The sequence below is a fragment of the Lithobates pipiens genome, unplaced genomic scaffold (assembly GCF_037356315.1).
Source record: "Lithobates pipiens isolate NorthernLeopardFrog02 unplaced genomic scaffold, aLitPip1_a1.2 Scaffold_22, whole genome shotgun sequence".
Classification (NCBI taxonomy): Eukaryota; Metazoa; Chordata; class Amphibia; order Anura; family Ranidae; genus Lithobates; species Lithobates pipiens.
The window spans coordinates 10,508,894-10,531,327 of record NW_027507784.1 but is presented as its reverse complement, the minus strand read 5'-3'; the positions used below and the strand labels follow the sequence as shown (position 1 = coordinate 10,531,327).

General features: G+C 39.6%; 1 protein-coding gene across 2 annotated transcripts in view; it reads left to right on the top strand.

Annotated features, from left to right (window-relative positions):
• Positions 1 to 22,434, top strand: part of LOC144000364 (uromodulin-like) — a 100,373-nt gene that overhangs the window by 64,698 nt on the left and 13,241 nt on the right. Inside the window, exons 8-13 of one of the 2 annotated variants that reach the window (XM_077494158.1) lie at positions 5,228 to 5,242; positions 10,738 to 11,565; positions 11,663 to 11,776; positions 17,374 to 17,576; positions 19,513 to 19,667; positions 21,789 to 22,037. In XM_077494158.1, coding sequence (XP_077350284.1) covers positions 5,228 to 5,242; positions 10,738 to 11,565; positions 11,663 to 11,776; positions 17,374 to 17,576; positions 19,513 to 19,667; positions 21,789 to 22,037 — 1,564 coding nt within the window. The remainder of the gene's footprint in view (positions 1 to 5,227; positions 5,243 to 10,737; positions 11,566 to 11,662; positions 11,777 to 17,373; positions 17,577 to 19,512; positions 19,668 to 21,788; positions 22,038 to 22,434) is intronic. The other variant, XM_077494159.1, reaches the window with a different exon arrangement.

Genomic DNA, 22,434 nt, shown 5'->3' with positions numbered 1-22,434 from the left:
TCCTTGACGTATGGCGGTTGCATCACCCGACTGATAGGGAATTCTCCTTCTACTCACATCCACACAATGTTTTCACCAGGATTGATTACATATTCTGCTCACACAATCTACTTCCCTTAATCCCAGAAGTGGAGATCCACGATATTGCTGTCTCCGACCATGCTCCCATTTCTGTATCTCTAGAGACCCCTGATATCCACCCAAATCCCAAAATTTGGCGTTTCCCCTCCTTCCTCCAACACAACGCGGATTTCCAAACCTACATCGCAAAAGAATGGCGACTATACGCACAAACAAATGCGGACCATGCTGATAACCCAAATCTGTTATGGGATGCTGAGAAAGCTTTCCTTCGGGGACGCATCATTTCGTATGCATCTTCCTTAAAAAAAAACGCACACCTCAACTACAACACCTCCAGTTCCAGACTTCATCAGGCTCAACGAACACTCTACACCCATGACACACATGAAAACCGGACTGCTTGGCAAATAGCCAAACAGTCGTTTGACACATGGGCTGACACCCTGCAATCAATCAAGAGAGCACACTTTGATGCCACTCTCCACAAATTTGGGAATAAAGCTGGTAAACTGCTAGCAAGGGTCCATACCGCCTGACTATTATCCCCGCTATCCGGGAGCCGGATGGCTCCATCACGACTACGCAAAAAGGCATTAATTCGGCCATGCTGCGCTATTATTCGGCATTGTATGCTGCCAACCCCATCGACAAGCCCACGGCACACGACTTCCTAGACAGAGTGACTCTGACCCAAATATCCCCCTCGCAACTGGACACTCTTAATGCCCCCATCTCTCTTGCGGAAATAACCAACACGATCCGTACTCTAACCTCCTCTAAAGCACCCGGCCCAGATGGTCTAACGGGCAAATTCTATAAATCCCTGAACCCTCTCCTAGCACCCACACTCGAAAAGGTTTACCAACACATATGGTCGGGTGGCCCCTATCTACCCACGGGCAACCAGGCAATAGTAAAGCTACTAGAAAAGAAGGGGAAGGATATTACAGAACCTTGCTCATATAGGCCCATTCTAAATCTCGATGTCAAAATCCTTTCCAAAATAGTAGCCACGAGACTAGCTAACAACATCCCTTCTCTGATCCATCCTGCCCAGTCAGGCTTTGTGAAGGGCAGAACGGCAACGATCAACATCAGAAAAGTGATGATGGCACTAAAACATGGGGACTTTGCTATTATTACTCTCGATGCCGAAAAGGCTTTTGACAACGTGAGTATCGAATGGCTTTCTATGGTTCTAAACAAAATGGGATTCACTGGCTCCTTTCTCCATCTCATAAATTCTATGTACACATCACCGGCAGACAGATTGGTAGCAGCCGGCCTTCTTTCAAATGAGTTTCGTCTACATAAAGGCACGAGACAAGGCTGCCCTCTATCCCCTCTCCTCTTTAATTTGGCCCTGGAACCACTTTCTAGATATTTGCTAACAGTGGCCCTCGATCCATGGCATTAAAATAGGGGAGCAGGAATTGAAGACGTCTCTTTTTGCGGACGACGTCCTCATCTTCTCCGCCAATCCCTCCGCAGACATGCCCACGATAAAATACACCTTTGATCAATTCAGAAAATGTTCTGGATTACGCATAAACTATTCCAAAAGCGAGATATTGCCCCTCGGTCCCCTCCCACCTCGGGCTTGGGCTCAAAAATCCATCTTCACGATAGCAACATCGCATATCACCTACCTAGGAATCAAGATAGGGAAACTCCCTTCCTCTCTTTACCATCTGAACTATCCCCCCCTCTTTGCCAAGATTACCCTGGAACTAGAAAACTGGATGGATCTGCCCCTCTCGCTCCTGTGAAGATGCAACTTGGTAAAAATGGTCAGTTTCGCATGCCTGCTGGACCCTCTCCAAACGATACCTTTACTTATCAGACACAAGGATATCAAAACTTTGAATTCTGTAATATCAAAATTTCTTTGGCGAAACAAAAGACCACGCATAGCCTTTTTAAAACTCCATCTTCCCAGGACCGAAGCTGGTATTAGTCTTCCAAACCTTAGATTGTACAACCTGGCTTGTCTTTTGCGGGTGAGCCTGGATTGGATTACCCAAAAATCCCAGTGTTCCAACTACCAGCTGGAAACTGCAATGGTCCATCCCTATTCCCTTACAGCCCTTCTTCACTGCAAATGGAAATCTCTACCAACACCGCATCAGCACAATCTCTTGTTGAGAGACATCGCTATTGCCTGGAGGGAGGTGAGGAAAAGTCTCCCACTCTCTCCATTTATCTCCAAATTCCTCCCGATACAAGGAAACCCGAGTTTTTCCCCGGGTCTGGAACACCAGCCCTATGATGTGTGGCGTCAGAAGGGTCTCGATACCTTTTTCTCCCTGTGTGATCCTGAATCCGGTCGGGTAGCATCATTCAGTTACCTAGCCGCCAAATTTTCTCTCCCAGATGCTTCTGCTTTCCACTATGGTCAATGTGTTAGCTTTCTTCAAAAAACCTGCAGGAACGAATCCACAAGATTCACGTCCTCATTCCTTGAGACACTCATACAAAAGGGCTCCTGCAAAATCTCCGACATATATAAACCTATTAAAAACGACCCCCTCTCTGGCTTCATCCTCAGTGTTAAATTGGGCAAAAGACTTTCCAGATGAAGACATAGTAGACAAGATCCTGCAAGGCCTCAACTCTGTTTACAACCTGGTTCCCAATGAATCTTGGAGGGAAACCCAGCTGAAAATCGCTCACCGTGCCCATATTCCCTTTCTCCCAACTTCCCAACTATGTTCAGCCTCACCCTCATTATGCCCACTGTGCCATCATCCCAAGCATTCTCTGCTTTTTGGGACCAAATCCTGGCATATATATTTCAGATTACATTGCTAAAGCTCCCCAAAGACCCGCTACTCCTTATCTTTGGGCACTGGGAGCCCACACTGCTTCCTTGGTCCACCGTTCCCAGTCCACCGGGTAAAGACTGGGCCTTGATCTGCCTCCTGCTAGCAAGAAGGGCCATACTAGCCAACTGGACCTCTGCATCTAAACCCTCCATCTCCCAGGTTAAAAGAGATCTCCTGCAGCTTCTTTTTCGTGACAAACTCAACGCCAATCTGGCGCACCAGAAAGCCTCACAACGCTTCCACAACAGATGGGACTCTTTTATTGTGGCGCAGCTCACTCCGCCAGAACGAGCACACCTCGATAAACTTACCTTTGTCTACAATGGATCTTGCCGAACATGACCCTCTCTACTACTGGATGACTACCTTCAATGGATGAACAGAATTGGGCCGCCCCCTCTTCCCCCCCCCTTTTCATAGCCTTCCCTTTGATTTGTAACATACCTTGTTCTCCTTCTGAGGTTAGTTCAGTGCCTTATTGTTAGCAGATCCATCCAGTTATGGCTTCCTCATGTTTCTCAGTTTTGTTAGGGAGAGGGTTACTCTCCACTTTTGATTTCAAATACTTGTGCCTATACAACATTGCGTGGCCCACCTTGATATTTTATCTGACTTGTACATTATACGAAAAACCCTTGTACCTGCTGATTATGTCACTATGTAATGCACTCTTTTTTCAATAAAATTTTATTCAAAAAAAAAAAAAAACAGCAGCTAGGTTCCTGTAGATGTCAATGGATATCTTGGAGAGCAAAGGAGGAGCAGAAGATGGCCAGTGGTGTAATGCACATGGCTTCAGAAGTAACATCAGGGATTGGAGGGAGTGGTTACCCATTTCAAGGTTGGCTGCCTATTTATCAAACCAATGGAGACAGAGACAAGGCTGGTTTATATACAGGAAGTTGACTACTGGTTCCAGCATGTAAATATGGCAAAACTTATTAAAATTACTAGAAGTCCACACCGATTCAGCTTGGCGGCATGCCATTAATCTGAAAATGCATGTGAAGTTGTATTTTGGATAAAATTCATAAAATGTCTTACATTCATTGTGCACATGGCATTATTTAGGTTGTACAAATTTTCAAATTCTTTTGACTTAAAAGAATGAAGCTCACCTATGTACTGCTTACAATCATTGCTTCAAAATACAACTTCACATGAATTTTTATTGGTTTGAGAAAGAAGTAACCTAACCTTAATACTATGCCCCCCTAAGCACATTAAATCACTTCCGGAGCCGCGTGCCTTCCACCACAGGCTGTCTTCTGTCCTCCTTTGGTCTCCAAGCCTTCTACCGATATCTACAGGAGCCTAGCTGCTGTGGAACCCAGTCTGGCCTTCCTGTTTCCAGAGAAGCTGAGAGTCTGATGGACCAGTGTGAGGCTGACTCATCCATGTTTCCACAAGCCCAGATGCTGGAATTCCTTTGAGGTAGATGTGAGAAGATTCCCCCCCAAAGGCTGACATATGTGTGTTTACAATCGCATGCCAGTTATTGCCATGTGTATCCTGTAGGTTGCCAATTGTCTACTTAAATAAATATTTTCAATAAGCACTACACTCAGATCTGCCCTCTGATGTCCATATTTGTTGCTCTAGAGAATCTTCAGTTTCTCAAGAAGTTCTGCATTAAAGTGTCTTGACAAAGCATAGAAGAAGGCACATCTAAGTGCAGTAATACACTTTTATGACAAGGAAGGGTTAAAAAAACACAGAACTGATAACGACGCAAAGTATGCAATAAAATAAAATACCATAAAATACAGTAAAATAAAGTATAAAAACTCACTGTAGTAAAGGTAGTTTTAGTTAGTAGTTTTTAAATGTAAGGAACCAGGAGTGTGGGAAATGGGTGGTCAGGTCAGGGATCTATGAGGACAAATTTTGGGTCTGGTGGACGAGTTCCTCATATTTAATATGCCTCTGTATGATGAGGATCTCAATCTATTTTCTGCTGCAGTTCTGCCCCAGTCATTGTTTGTCTTGTGTATCTTTACCTTTACCTTTACTACAGTGAGTTTTTTTTAGTTTATTTTTCTGTATTTTATGGTACTTTATTTCACTGCATACTGCCATCTAATGATCTGCCGGTCGAATGCAATGCTAACAACACATAGTACAGCATCATGTAGAGTATAATGTGAGCAATGTATTGTTGGCAAAGTGTAAATGATACTACTAATAATAACTAACTAATAACAAATAATTATTGTTGTCACAAAATATCACCTTAACTGGAATGATGATTTGCTAATTGCAAGAGAAGTATGCTGAGGAACACAATCTAATGTTCTTTTTTTTTACTTTTTTTGTAGAGTTGGACAAATCAGGTAAGCTCACCATATGATAGTATTGTGGTTTCTTTATATGTAAATATTACCTTCCTGTTATGTGTAGAGATCACCGGTCTATAGACGATATTCAATATGGTCACCACCCCCGAGATTTACAGAACAAAACTTCTGTTTTTACTTTAGCTTGTTTTATACAAAATGACATCAATCTTGGTGATACTTTTTCAGCTTTGGGGGTTTCCTGCTCACCCCAACATTATTAAGGGGCATTTTTTAGCAAATGTGTAATTACTAGATAATAAAGACATATCTGACACTGTGTCAGTTATCAAAGTCTGTGCAACAATTGCTATGATATTGGATTAAAGATTTGGAGCACCGCACCGGATTTGCATTCAGTGTACATAGTTAGTCTGGTTGAAAAAAGTCCTTCCGGTTCAGCCAATAGAAGGGGAGAAGATAAACTAAAAAACTCCCATTATATTCAATTGTACATTACAACAAACCTATATCCACTGTTGATGCAGAGGAAGCCAAAAAAAAAAACAGCAAAGAATGATCCAATTTGCTCCAGCAAGGGGAAAACAATTCCTTCCTGATCCCCTGACCATCAGCTTTACCTATGAACATGTTAAATATTAAAATGTTAAAATCCAAAACATGTAATGGACTCAACAGCCAAATGTGTTTCAAGGACCTCAGCTCACCCCCATCATCGGGGCTTAACGTGGTAGTAAACTACCGCATGCCAAAATACAAAGACAGATACAGGGATATGCGGCCCCATGGAAAAAATCCCAGTCCAGTGAGGGTGCAAATCTGCGTACTGTTGGTGTCAAGGGGTTTAGATGGTTAATGGAGGTTTAAAGATGTTTCACCAGAAGATACTGAAGTTCCTGCATGACCATACAGTGTGCATCGACTCTGCCTCAATGCTCCTGTTTGTGGTTTTCCTGGCTGTGGTACAGAATTGATAAATGTCCCTCATTGTTTCTGTGGAGTATTGTTGTAGGTACAGGAGTTATATTTGTGAATGGGATTAGGAGGGGGGTAGGTTGCGCTATGGAACACTCAGCTTAAAAATTGACAAATGTATAATATATACAAAATTGGGTAAGAGCAGCCTCTATTTTGTTTCCACCCGATTGGGTGGAAAAATGTTAAAGGGGACGACAAGGAATAGACCTGGCGCTATACCGTTTACTACTAGAAGCCTATCAATAAGAACTCAATTGCATATAGTTTTCAGCGTGCTGGCAGTTAAATGAAAAATAATGGGATGAAAACCATAAAGTGAGAAATGCTTATCCATATACCATAAATAGCTATAACAATATGCTGCTATTGGTAAAGTGCAAGTGCCAGGACCTACTAGTCATAATCGATGTTAATTCCCTATATACAAATATTAGGCAGAAGGACGGCCTCAATGCAGTTGAATAGGCCCTCCATAATAAATCTGAATTGAAACAAGAACAAATAGATTACATATTGGAAGGATTGGATCTGGCAATGAGCCATAACCACTTCTGGTATAAAGGGAAACATTACGTCCAAACAAAGGGAGTAGCTATGGGGGCAAAATACGCACCCAGCGTGGCAAACCTCTTCTTGGACCACTGGGAGGAAGAACAAATTTACGGAACATCTAGAAGGAACCTCAAAATTATAGAAGATATATAGATGATATTTTAATCATCTGGGGAGGGTCCCATGCAGAATTACAGTCTTTTTTAGAGGAAATAAATCACAATATCTATGGTATTACCTTCACAGGCAAATGGGATGACCAAAGTATAGATTACTTAGATTTACAAATCTTTAAAACTGAAGGATCCCTGGGTACAAGAACTTTCTTTAAAGCCACGGACCGAAACGGCTATATACCCACCTCAAGTTGCCACCACCCAAGATGGATTGGCAACATACCCAAAGGACAACTCTTAAGAGTATATAGGAATTGCACCAGGAAAGAGGACTTTGACACACAAGCAGAAGTCATCATCAGAAGGTTTATACACAAGGGGTACAAAGAGTCCTATTTAAGGGCCCTTAAAGAATCTGTAATGAAAATGGAGAGGAAAAAATTAATAGCAAATAAAACAACTCCTAAGAAAAAGGAAAATATAAAGACTGCCTTCCTCACTGGCTTCAACAGGCAACATAAAGAAATAGAAAGGATCATAAAGAAACATTGGCCTATTTTAAAAACAGATGAAGTGCTAAAACAAATATTGCCCAGCAACCCCGCTTTTATATATAAAAAAGCTCCTAATTTGAGAAGCAAATTAGTTAAGAATTCAATCGACCCCCCACGAGACATCAAGATTAACAAACACTTAAAAGGCTTTTTTAAATGCGGCCAATGTCTACCTTGCCGCAGGAGTAAAAAAAACCCACAGGAAGACCACCAAATTCTTTTCGACCACCAACGGAAGAGAATTCTCCATAAATGAGCTGATTTCTTTCAAAAGCACCCATGTGACATATGTCATAGAGTGCCCCTGTCACAAACAATATGTAGGAAGAACCACACGGGAACTACATGAAAGAATTAGGGAACACATTAAAAACATCAGAAAAGGATATGACAAACATAGTGTCTCTCGGCATTTTAGAGACTTTTCACAACCAAGACCCTAAACAAATGACTTTTTACGCCATCGACAAAATTAAGGGATATTGGAGAGGAGAAGACATGACCATCAAAATCTCACAGAATGAAACAAGGTGGATTTTTAATCTGGAAACTTTACATCCTGCAGGAATGAATATAGACCTGGACGTTAATTGTTTTTTAACTAATTTTTAATCTGCTAATAACATATTTAAAACTTTTCACCCAGGTCGAATGTAATACATTTAATAAACTAAAAATCACACACCTGCGCAATGAGGAATGAGGGTAACGGACATTACCTCATCCACCTTAGATGGGAAAACATTACTTCTGTAGTTCTTCCCATCTCAATCCCCCCACAGGCACATGGCTTAAGTTATTTTTCTTTATTTTATTTCTATATAGACAGTTCCAAACCCATCCCTTATATATAAATATTTATAGACATGATTCCCTACATATTTTCATACAAATCTTTATATCTTTACAATTTTGCATGTATTCCCAGTTGTCACATATAATTTCAGATTAGGTCAAATATCATCTATCCACAAATATGACATACATAGCAGCCAAACAAGGTGTATAACTATATAATAAACTTAGGGTGGTAAAAACTGTAGACTCTACCCTCACCAATAAATGAATGAGCAGTACATAGAATTGGGTCAAATGTTATCCATTCACAAATAAATATAACAATAAAATACTTCCGGTTAAAATTAAGATAGTAAACTAAGTAAAATAAGGCACTCTCAATTCTGTCCTTTCTATTCTCAGATTTCACATAGATTTTTACCCTCTTATATATTTTTTACATTTTTTATATTTATTTTTTATTTCTTATATTTCTATACACTCTTTATATATCTTTATATATTTTTATATTTTTTATATTTTTTATATTACCTATATACTTTCTATATCCCCCTTTGTTATATTCTTTTCACATTACTTTCATACCATTTTTTAACATCATCGTTCTCAACTATTTTTTAAAGGCCAAATCCCTTACACAACATTAAGGCTGAGTATTATTACTACCACATAGCAGCATTATTATTAATACATTTTTCCTTTTTATTTTTATCTCTAATTTTATTTATATTTTTATTTTTATTCTTCCTTCTTGTCCTAGTATAAAATAGGGTTCTCCCTGTCAGACCAATGAATCAGCGTAGTACGCATTTGCAGTAATAGGAATTCATTTCAGTTTACTATGCGTATACATAAGTCTTCCATGAATGAATGACCCTATAAACTAAAAACTAATGGGCATTCCAATTTACTGTTTTTAAGCCCATTATTCTAGTCCTATCCACACTGGCATCATATAAGAAGCCAGTATTAAATTTCCTGTTTAAACTTAATCACATTAATTTAACCATAAACATCCTCCTTGCTAGACTCCCCACCATAACTGCCCCCACACTCGTTTCCAGTTCTATTGATAATGTTTAATAAAGTTTATTTCTGGTATAGTTTCTTTGAAAAGCCTCGAGTGGGTTAAGTTGCAGTCCCAATTACAGGGGTGTAATGTCCATCACGCAGTACTAAATTATGAGGGCATTCCCTCACTAGAAATGGCGGCGATTGACCGCGCATGCGCGATAGGCACATTAAACCCTATATAAAGCAAAAGGAGTATGAAGATGGCCGCTCCAGATGACGTCTGAATGATGAAACGCGTAGGGCGTGGCCAGGCGACGTACACCTCTAGCATAGACGGCGAGGAAGCCGAGCGGGACTTTTAAAGCTGGTTTAAAGTTGTACTAACAACCGCAATTGAATTTTCTGCTTTTGTAAGTAGTTTTAATCTATTTTTGAATAAATTTGATTCTTTAAACGTTATCACACTATGGATGTGCCTCTCTTTTATCATACACAACGTGGCACACTACACTCAAGGAAAAAACGAGGGATCCCCAGCATTACATCTGAAGCAAGCCAGAGAGCGACACAATAGCTGATATTGTGAAGGCTAATCCACCCCGGATGGGGTCCTTTTTCCCGGTGAGAGCATAATATAGAAGTGACCACTGAACACGGGGAACAATATTGGAAATCATCACCCCCCCCCCCCCCCCTCCCTCACTCACGGAAGACTTCGTTACTTATTAGAGACTATTCACATGTTTAAAATGTTTTATTTTTTAATTTTTTGCACACGTCCCCACTTTTATGTTTTATGTATTATGTTATGTATTACAATATTAATCTGATTATATTTTGCACAAAGTTTTTGTAAACACTCAATAGATTAACCACAATCACTACATTCACTGGCAGTTTAAAGATAATATATCCTGCCTTATTTTATTTATATTTATATTTAATTTTATATTTAATTTATTTATTTCACAAATCTCTTTTCCTATTTATGGTTTATTTTTTATAGCATACAGATGCACTGGCACTTGCACTTTACCAATAGCAGCATACTGTTATAGCTATTTATGGTATATGGATAAGCATTTCTCACTTTATGGTTTTCATCCCATTATTTTTCATTTAATTGCCAGCACGCTGAAAACTATATGCAATTGAGTTCTTATTGATAGGCTTCTAGTAGTAAACGGTATAGCGCCAGGTCTATTCCTTGTCGTCCCCTTTAATATTTGTGAATGGGTCCCAAAACATTGAGGGACCTGACCCCTTTTTGTTACCACACTGATCCCATGACCCCCATTCTGGCCTTATGTCCACCTATTACTCTTCTTATCTGGTGCTGTGATACCTAATATACTAAGGAAAATACTAAGGATAGACTAAGGAAAATACTAAGGATATACTAAGGAAAATACTAAGGGTAGACTAAGGAAAATACTAAGGATATACTAAGGAAAATACTAAGGATATACTAAGGAAAATACTAAGGATATACTAAGGAAAGCACACTTTCTCTTTTTAGGAACTTGTTCAGATTCTGACTGCCACCCAAATGCCACTTGTTCGGAGTTTGGAGGATACGGGGAGTGCACATGTAAAGAGGGATTTGCTGGAGATGGAATATCTTGTAATGATATAGATGAATGTCAGGACTATTACACCAACAATTGTTATCATTATTATGGTGGTAGTTCCTGTGTGAACACTGTTGGATCTTACACCTGTGATTGTTACTCTGGATATGAATATAAAAAAGAATTTGGCTGTATTGATATTGATGAGTGTGCGGACAGCTCTCTGAATGACTGTGATCCAGTAGCTATATGTACAAATTATTATGATGGATCTTACAGATGTACTTGTCCCAATGGATATTACGGAGATGGAAGACACTGTGAGGTCAATGAATGCCAACAAGGAACACCGTGTGGTTCTAATAAAGAATGCATTAAGTCCATTGGATCATATTCCTGTACTGACCCTTGCTCCAACCACACCGTACTTAATGACCCCTGGCGCAGTACTTCTAATACATACAATTATAATTACTGGTATAACTGGTATCATTGTGACAATGGTCTGTCCGGTTGGTATCGGTTTAAAGGAGAATATGACCAGCAAATCCCTGAGCACTGCATACCACAATACAGCTGCGGGACTAATATCCCCATCTGGATGAACGGCTCCCACCCTACAGTCAGTGATGTCATTGTGAATCGTACAGCTTGTCCCAACTGGAGTGACGGATGTTGTACACAACCTTATGATATTTCTGTGAAAATGTGTCCGGGAGGATTTTATGTATATAAGCTACAAAGACCACCAAGCTGTGACTCCGCCTATTGTACAGGTAAGTATTTACACAAAGCATAATTCAGTATGTTGTCTTCAGTATGTTGTCTTCAGTATGTTGTCTTAAACATTCTTTGTGTTTCCTTCTCTCCTAGAATCTAGTTATAGCTGCTCAGGGGTGGACTGCGCTCCGGATGAGGAATGTAGAATTGTGGGCGGAGTTCCCGGCTGTTACTGTAAATCTGGGATACAAATAGGAAATCTAGCAGGTAATGTAGGTTATAAAACATGAGGATTTCTATTTAAAGGAAACTACAGAAGTCTTATAACTTTTCTAAGAGGTCTACCTATGAAGGATTTACTAGGGTATCAGCACAGTGAATCCTCTTTGCGGCCATTTTCCCTCTTGGTAGTCTATTGCATCCTTCTGACATGTCACTCACCCCATGTCACTAGTACAGTAATCTGTCCCACCACTTCAATCCCGGGCACTTCCACCCTTTTCCTGCCCGGACCAATTTAAAGCTTTCAGCGCTGTCACACTTTGAATGCAACTGCGTGTTCATGCAACACTGTTCCCGTATGAAATATTTAGCAAATTTTGAGACAGATAGAGCTTTATTTTGGTGGTATTTATTCACCACTGGGTTTTGTTATGCTTTGATCAATAAATGAAAAAATACTGCAGGGTTTTTTTTTTGTTTGTTTTTTTTTTTTCAAAATTCTATATTTTCTTAGTTTCTGTTATAACATTTTACAAATAAATAATATTTCTTCATAAATGGAGGCCAAAATGTATTCTGCTACATTTCTTTGGTAAACAAAAAATAATCAAAATCAGTGTAAATTGTGTCTAGTCTATAAGAAAGATTATGGAGTCCTCAAACTATGGCATATATCTACAAATCAATCAATCCTGATGTACTGACAGCCTATCCCTTGAGGCCCTAAAATGCCAGGACAGTACACATATCCCATCAAAATACCCCTTTTTGGAAAGTAAACAGTCCAAGGTATTTAGTAAGAGCCATGGGGAGTTTTTTGAAATTGTAATTTTTTCAATTTTTTTTGGAAAAATAAAGAAATTATTATTATTTTTTACATAATGTCACAAGTGCAGTACAGCATCATCATATAACTGGTATGGTGGAGATAAGGGACACTACTGGTGACAGTATGAAAAAAATAAAAAGTTTTTTTAATATATATACTGTATATAAAATTCCATAATATTTATTTTATTTGTATAATTTTTTTTTTTATTACTGTTTCATGATTTTGTTTTGTACACACTGTGATCATGTGATCAGAGAACTACAGAGTTAGGTGTTTTTTTTTTTTTTACACATTATGTTCCCTTATAACAGTGAATATCATTGATAAAAACAACATTTTTTACTGAATGAAATCCATTCAATCTGTGTGTATTGTTGTGATTAGCTGTGATTGGCCACAGATAATCACATGGTACAGATGGCCTGTGACTGGCCCTGTCTGTACAATTTGATCACTGTGACCAATCACAGCTAGCAACACAACAGCACACAATGAATGGCATTAATGAAAGTTGTATAAAAATAAAAAATAGGTTGCGCTAGGTTAAAAACAAATTGCAAAATACAGTAGCTGCTAGCACATATATGCTGGAATAACAACATAAGAATCACAAGAACAACAAGAATTACGTACAAGGTGCAGCGCTTAAAAAAAAGTATAAGAAATCAGATTATCAGTCCAATTTACATAATCATAGTTGGTCCATATAAGAACTCTGAATAGTGGTAATTATTAAGAAAAAAGAGGAAAGGAGTATCCAAAGAGGAGCCATCACCATCACCCGTTCACACTGCCTCTTACCCCTCAAAGTGGACCCCCCACCAAGGAAGGTCAATCAAGCCTGTTTAAAGTAATCCTGGGATGGTGTCACTGGATTGTGTCCCCGGCTTCTCCTTACGTTATTCATGATGAAACGCATGGGGCGAAGTTGTGACATGTGACGTCAGTGCGTACCAGGACGTAGGGGTCATCTTGTTGGTTGAAAAAATATTGGTTTCTCTGTATTGATGCTTGTATACATTTTTCCCAAATTGGCAAAGATACTGTGGGCAGTGGAGGAATATCTTGTGAAAGGGTTATGATGACGGCTCCTCTTTGGATACACCTATGCTCTTTTCTCTTAATAATCACCACTATTCAGCGTTCTTATATGGACCCACTACGATTGTGTAAATTGGATTGATAATCTGATTTCTTATATTTTTTAAGCACTGCACCTTGTCTGTAATTCATGTGATCTGCTGTGATTGGTCACAACAATGACATGGTACTGGCAGCGGCCCGGAACATTGATCGGTCATCGGCTGTTGTGTTTGAGGCATGTTGTGGGTAGGATGTCATATGACGTCAATCCAGAATGAGAGCGCTCCCACCTAACCGTCATTTGTCTATAAGCTGGGTGGGAAGAAGCTAAGGAACCAGAGGGCTTCTAAAGCTGCAAAAAATGAAAAATCAGGGCTCTATATAATTCAAGTATTCTAAGAAGATACTGGTGGAGAATCAGTGGCAAGAAAAATAACACGGGTAGCAAAGTATTGGAGCTGGAAAAAGACCCCCCCCAGTTTTCTTTAGAAAATGTGAATAGGACAGAGAGCTGATTTATCTTCCTAGACCCTGAAGTATGGGATGTAGCCGGTCCCCCTGAAGCACATTGGTTTATTGTTATTTTTTTTTAAGTTAAACTATTTTGATTTAAAAATTCTATGGTGTGGGGTTTTCTTTCACCCTTGGGTTCATAGATTTCTTCCAAGGGGTCACCGCAGACCATTCTTATTTTAAGAGAAGACTATTTGGAGTCATTGCTTTCTTTCAAACACAAACTTTTTTTCCCAATAGCCCCATTTGGAGCCAATTACAGATCCAGTGCCTTGCATCCAAACCCTTTCTAAATATGTGAAGACCACAGACAAAATTACTAGCTGGAGCTCTCCATACTCTGCTGGAGATGATTAAAAACAAGTTAAACTAATTGTATTATTATTTATCTTTAGTGTAATAAAATGCAGTAGCTCAGGGTGGGAACAATTTCAGCTCAACCAGGCAAAACAGGAAGCAAAATTTCAGCTCAAAATTTTTACAAACATTTGATAAATGGAATAGAAGTGTACTAGTCTGGTATCTTTGGGGAGGGGATTATGCACACTTTTTAGTTTTGACAAATAATAAAAAAAAGAAATACTGTTTTAAACTAAACATGTTTTGACTTATAAGAAGTCCATCTCCTTTCTTTGGATCAGTTTCTGTGCCTTTGTTGAGCCCCTTAGATATTAGGTCCGGGCTGTACTGAGAACATTGCTTTCTGTCCAAATCCTCATTAATTCATAACACGTCTATGTTCTAAGCCACACCCCCAGCCGTTCTGCTGCCAAATACCAAATCCTCAGTGGCCAATAAAGCCTGGGGCATTTTACACTTGAATGGCAAGGGGCGGGGCATAGCATTAAGAGGAGGTGGAGCATAGTGGTAACTTGTGCAAAGGTCACATCCTCTATAAACCCAAAGTTTTGTCTCTAATTTGAAGTATAATAAATGTACTTCCATGCTCAGTGCCGGCACTCCAGCGGCAGTGTTACCTTAGTTCACAACTGGCTCAGTTTAATCCAAGAACTTGTTTTTCTTCTTTTTTTATATTGATTCATATCAATTTATGAATACAAAATTGTGAATGTCCCATTCCCCCAAATATACGGATTACTATGGCCATGGGTGACTAGTACTGTCTCATGTCATTGAGCTCTAAGAGGGTTCTTCAAGATTAAGGATCTCCAAACTACGGCCCTCCAGCTGTTGTAGAACTACATGTCCCATGAGGCAATGCAAAACTCTGACATTCACAGACATGGCTGGGCATGATGGGAATTGTAGTTCCTGAACAACTGGAGGGCCGTAGTTTGGAAACCCCTGTTCTAGATGAAATCTCTATATAAAATGCCCCAACCCTTTCAAAATCAGTTCAGGTGTTAATGGACACCATTATTCTTTATAGTGCTGGTCTTCAAGGATGACATGAGGAAATTGCAAAAATGTGTTCCATATGTCACTTTCCTTCTGGAATAGGGTCGCTAATACATTTTACCCCCCCCCCCCCCCCTTCAGTGCACAGGTAAAAGGTATTTTTAACCACTTGCTTACTGGGCACTTAAACCCCCCTCAGTCCCAGACCAATTTTCAGCTTTCAGCGCTGATGCACTTTGAATGACAATTGCGCGGGCATACAACACTGTACCCAAATGAAATTTTTATAATTTTCTTCCCACAAATAGAGCTTTCTTTTGGTGGTATTTAGTTACAGCTCAGAGTTTTATTTTTTGCTAAACAAACAAAAAAAGATGCAAAAAAAAAATAAAAAATCATGTTTTAATAGTTTGTTATAAAATTTTGCAAACGGTCATTTTTCTCCTTCATTGAAGTGCGCTGATTAGGCGGCACTGATAGGCTGCACTGGTGGGCACTGATGGGCTGCATTGGTGGGCACTGATAGGCTGCACTGGTGGGCACTGATAGGCTGCACTGGTGGGCACTGATAGGCATAGTTAAGGCGGCACTAATAGGCACAGATAAGGCGGCACCGATGGGCACAGATAAGGCGGCACTGGTGGGCAAAGATGGGCACAGATAAGATGGCACGGATGGGTGGCACGGATGGGTGGCACGGATGGGTGGCACGGATGGGCACTGATAGGTACCACTGATAGATGGGACTGATGGGCACTGATAGGTGGCACTGATAGGTGGCTCTGATAGGTGGCACTGCTGGGCACTGATGGGCGGCACTGCTGGGCACTGATGGGCGGCACTGGGGTGAAGCACCTTTGAGGCAGATTGTGGGCACTGCTGGGTGGCACTGACTGGGGCACTTACTTTTAATAAGTGGGGCACTGCAGGGGGCAGGTGGTCGCTAGCAGTGCTGGCCGTGATCGGGACTGATGTCCCGATCACGGCCGCCGGTGATCGGCTTTTTTTTTTTCTGACAGCGCGAGGAGGAATAATAGCCGATTACCGGCTCCGTTATATCACATGATCAGCTGTCATTGGCTGACAGCTGATCACGTGATAAGGGGTTGGGATCGACCCCTTGCACGGATCGGTGATCAGGCGAGTCTCATGGACTCGCCGATCACAGGGGGCGCGCAGGCCGCTCGTACACGGGACAACGTCAATAGACGTAGTCCCGGAAAAGGAGATCCGCGCTGTAGCCGTCAATTGACTATAGCGCGGATCTCAAGTGGTTAAATGCATACAACCCCCATTCACTAATTTACTCAATGTAATCAACATATTTAAAGGATAAGTTCACCTTTTTACATTTCAACCTGTAAGTCATTGCACCCACATTAGAATGCAGGTGCAACGCCTGGATCCTGAAGACAATCTCAGTATACTGTCTTCCCATACATTGTACAGGGAGGCAGATACTGAATGACAGGAAGGATCAATGACTTACCTGGAGCACTAACCAATGCCAGGGTAGTTCACTGAGAACTAAAAGCCATCAGCTGCAATGGATGACAATAGTTGTAGTTCTTCCATTCACAGAAATATGTGAATGAATGGTGCGGCCGGGTGACAGCAACATGTGGGAAGAAGAACCCCAGCTTGCTGTTACAGGGGAGGCAGCAGATCAGGGAGAGGCTGCAGGAGTGAGAACCTGTTACATGTTCCCAAAGGTGAACTTATCCCCTAACCAATCCTTTGTGAGTGAAACAGATGAGTCAGTTTGATGACACAGTCGATCTTATATTATATTATATTATATATTTTATATCATATTGACATCATATATCAATATTCTTCTTCTTTCTACTTGAAGATGACCTTACACCACAAGTCACCTGTGGTCTGGGGAATATAGAAGTGCGGTTCAGCAAATGTCTTGTGGAGAAGTGGGGATATAACATCTCATCCATCCATCTGAGAGATTATTCATGCCAAGGATTCATTGAAAGACGTGATAAAAGTTACTTCACTTTGATCACATGGCCAGCAGGTGGCAGTTGTGGGGGATCCAGTTGGGTACGTAGATGATCATTATCATGTTATCTATTGATGTTGTGTTCATGAAATGTTTGCATTGCCTTTGTCCCCATTTGTTTTAGCCCAGGCTTGTCACTTCTCATCACAATTAAATGGGCATTTGATGTTTACAAAACAAACGCCCAGTCTTGTACTGAGTGTGAATGAAAACATGTTCATCTCCGTATCCTTATATCACCTTCTCTAATGCCCCATACACACGATCAGAAATTCCATCAGAAAAAATGTGGACGTTTTTTCAGACGGAATTCCGCTCAAGTGTGCCTTGCATACACATGGTCACACAAAAGTTCGCTGAACTTACGACCGCCAAGAACCCAGTATCGTACAACACTACAACGAGCCGAGAAAATGGAGTTCAATGGTTCCGAGCATGCGTCAAATTGTTTCTGAGCATTTCCGATCGTAACTTTTTCCGACCGAAAAATTGAGAACCTGCTCTCAATCTTTTGCTGGCTGGAATTCAGCCAGGAAAAGTCCGATGGAGCGCACACACGGTCGCATTTTACGACCAAAAACTCACATCAGTCCTTTGCTGGCTGAATTTCCAGTCGTTTGTACGGGGCATAAGTGTATTCACTGAGTGGTGCTCAATATCCAACTCATTCATGGAGAAGTCAGTTCATAAAAATGTTTTAATAATGGACTCTGAGAAGGTGATATAAGGATATGGAATTACTATTTTGTTATTCAAACTAAGTACATCAATGGGCATGCTACTCTTATGTTACTTTTTTTTTATCAGTTTATGATTATGTATGTGAATTCGTTAACTCATTTTAACACATCTGATATGTAATCAAACATTAACCCGTCTGTATTTTAATAAGAGACAACAAGGACTGAATTTAATAAACATAAAGGATGTACCTGACATGTTTCAAATATACAACAGACTTCCTGAAGTAATCAGATAGTAGAAAACACTAAGGGGGTAATTAGATAAAGCAAGTAAACCCCGGAATAGTCACCTACCCAACATCCTTTCTTCCCAGTCTCCGTCTAATCCAAAGGCTACATTCTGATGAATACTAATGTGAAATTTAAATCCTCATTTGATAAATGTATATTTGTGATCAGAAGGTTTGATGCTGAGTATGTCCTAGCAGACTTGCCCGTTTCTCAATACGAATCCATAAAATGATTTGTAAATCACAAATGTTTAGAAGAGATCGGGGATCAGCAGATGTAACAATATGACTGAGCTCTGGATTTCCCCTTAAAGAACAGGAAACCCAAATAGTTGTAGAAGGTGACTCCGTCCAGGAGGTGAATGATCTCTATGGTGGAGGATACAACAGGGACAAGCAGAGAGTGATCAGTAATCCAATCATTGGTCACTTTATTGATAAGTTAACACATATTGTTGCCTTTCTTTGACTAAAATGGCTGCTTACACCATGTGGCAGGCTGCAGAAGAAATGTGCTGGATACATGACTATATTATATAATAAGTCCTATTTCCTAAGAGAATTGTTGCCTGGAATTGTTCTTTTTTTTTTTCGCAAACATTTTTTATTGAAAATATTCAATTTACAATCCTCAAACAGAAAGAGGTAGATTTACAAAGCTTGTACCCAACCCGCTACTAATGTTTCCTTTTACTGTATTGATATTATGTCTTTGTACCTAATATCATGCGGGTTTTAATCACATTAACATATATGTAAATAGGTAATTATTACCAAATTATTCATTTATAGTGGAAGCATTTATGAGTAATTTAGATTTACCTGTGACTATAATCAATTGATCTGTATAGAAGATCTACAATAAAATATAGAAAAAGAAAAAGAAAAGAACAAGGAAAGAAAAAGAAAATAGAAATAAAATAAAGAAAAACATCCTTTACATTAGTAATACAATTGTTGTTTGTAATTTTTCTTTAATGTTTACTATAAATGTTATTTTACAGAATAATGGAAGCGTTATCAGATATACAAATACTGTATACCTAGCATCATATTCTGACGGAGTGATTGTAAGAGACGGGATCCCCATTGACTTTTATTGTGATTATCCATCAGACATGGAGATCAACCTTCTAACCGCTATCAGCTCCTACATAGTGTGAGTCGCTTTTCCTTACCATTCAGGTGTAGCGCTGAATGAGATGAGATTGCCTGCAGATGTTGTAACCAAACCAACTGGTGTCCAGTCCTGTAGAAATGTATTTCCTTTGTTTATATAGTACCAACATACTCCAGAGTGATGTACACATCAGGCTCCACTTTATACATCAGCATTACAGTCACCCTACCAGTCGCACAGGCAGATATATAACAAATCTAGGGGGTGATGTGATAAAATTCAAATTAATATGTTATTGAACATCGAAAATCAGCTGAAGGGATCCGGTCCTGTCATATTAGTAAATACAAACTCCATTTGGTCAGTGTCCCTGGTTTATCACCCACATAGGTGTGCGCACAGGGTATGCCAGGTGTGCCTGGCACACCCTTATCACCCTGTGCTGAGCAGATTCCCCCTGCTGCTTGGCTGCAGAGAAAGACGCTGGGAAATCTCTGTCCTCAGTCCATCTCTCTGTCTCCAAAGTGAGATATTAGGGGTTTGTTTAGACACATAATATTTCACCAAAGCCCCCCAATGGGGCTCCTAAATTGTAAAAAATAATAATAATACAAAAAACTGTAAAAACATCAAACTCATGCTCTACTGACCTTGTCCACTGCTCTACAAACACCCATTTCCCTACAGCCCTATACAGTATATATAAAGTATATACACATGTTTGTGTGTTTGAGCTTTAGGGTGCACACACTAATGCAATAGGCTGCGCACACCTATGATCACCACACTGCCTTAGGCTGGGAGGCTGCAGATGTAGAATGAGCAGCAAATTAGTGCCGGTATGAAGTATAAGAAGAGTCAGCTGTATATGGTCCTTTGTGTAACCCGGGCGGTAGGCTGTTCTACTCATGACACCAGACCCTTTCCTAGATCTGGCATGAAAATAATACACAAATAAATGCAGCAGAAAGAGCCCCTTGTGTAAACCTTTACATTGTACTGTGCATATATCAATATTGTGTGACTATTCACTTGAATTATCCAATCATGTGCAGAAAAATCAAAAAAGGAACTTGATTTTCACATGATTGAATAATTGAAGTGAATATTCACACAATGTATTGTGTGAGAGTTCTGAACTAATTTAGTAAATCAATCTCTATCTTCCTACCATGCACTCCCTCGTAGAATCAGATGAGGTCGGTTACAAACCTTCTAAAAGTGAGATGGGATTTTAATTTATTATTTTAACCTTTTCACTGCCAGGCCCTGCATTCCACTTTTAAACATAACTGGCCAGACCATTTTTGCAATTTTTTCTATTGCTTTTTTATTTTCCCTTACAACTTTCAGAGTTTGTAAAAGACCCCCCCTCCAAAAAAAAAAAAACATATATATTTTTTGAAAGCACATGACCTGTAGAATAAAAATAAGCTGCTACTGATTTTTAAGGCACCACGATATGTGCGCAATTGTTTATTAAAACAATATTTTTGCTAAAAGTACACTAAAATCATTATTAGTGGATTCATACATTGCAAAGTTAAAAAATTGCATTGAGTTAATAAACAAATATTTGTAAATTTTGGCAAAATTAGCCATTTTGCCATGTTGTGAAAATCGAACATACGCAAATGTGTAAATATCCAAATTTCTCTAAAAGTCTAGAGGTTTTCATTTTTCACTTAAAGCTTTCAGAGTTTGTTAAAATTCCTCCAAACCATATATTTTTTGAGAGCACATGACCTGTAGTATAAAGAGAAGGGGCTCCTGATTTTAACACCCTGCTATATTTGCGCAAATATTTATCAAAACATTATAGTGGCTTAAAATATTCTAAAATCATTATTTATATATATATATATATATATATATATATATATATATATATATATATATATATATATACACACATACATATATATATTATTTTTTTCAAAATTTGAAAATATTATTGTTTATAGCAGAAAAAGTAAATAAACGCAGAGGTGATCAAATACCAACAAAAGAAAGCTCTATTTGTGGGGCGGGGGGGAGACATACATTTTATTTGGGTACAGTGTCGCATGACTGCACAATTGTCAGTTAAATAGCCTGGTCATGAAGGGGGGTAAATCTTCTGGAGGTAAAGTGATTAATAATGATTATATTCTATTACAGCTCGGCTACTATCACTGTGGCTGGAACAGCAAATTTCACAATAAAGATGGGTCTATTCCAAGATTCCGGCTACACCACCCCGTATACCGCTTCCCAGGTGTGGCTGAGCTCCTCCTCCATCCTATATGTCGGTGTCATTGTAACCGGAGCTACGGCCTCATCTCCATTTGTGCTCGTCATGAAAAACTGCTACGCCACCCCAACAGCTAACAGCACCTCCGGCCCCAGATATGATATCCTTACAAACCAGTAAGTTCATTATCATGTGTTGTATATTATTCTTCACAAATGATAAGACGTTTTGTCATTTCATCAGATTTCCTGTGTTGCCAAATAAATGCAGAGCAACCGATCAGATCTGCAACCAGGAAAATATGAATATTCCATTGCAGGAATAGACAAATCAGCAGAAAACCCGTATTCCTTAGATATACCTGAGTGATGAGGGCCACAGGATTCCCATCATCATTTTATCGGTGAAATGGTTGGTTGCTACTCCCTGCTCTTGACATCATTAATACAATAGCCCTACACAAGGTTACAATGCAGAAAATGCAACAGTTGGTTTTCCTACTGAGCATTTGAAGTGAGTGAAGAATGACAGTGGAGGGACAGTGGAGTGTAGGTATGGGTGGGAAATGTTCTC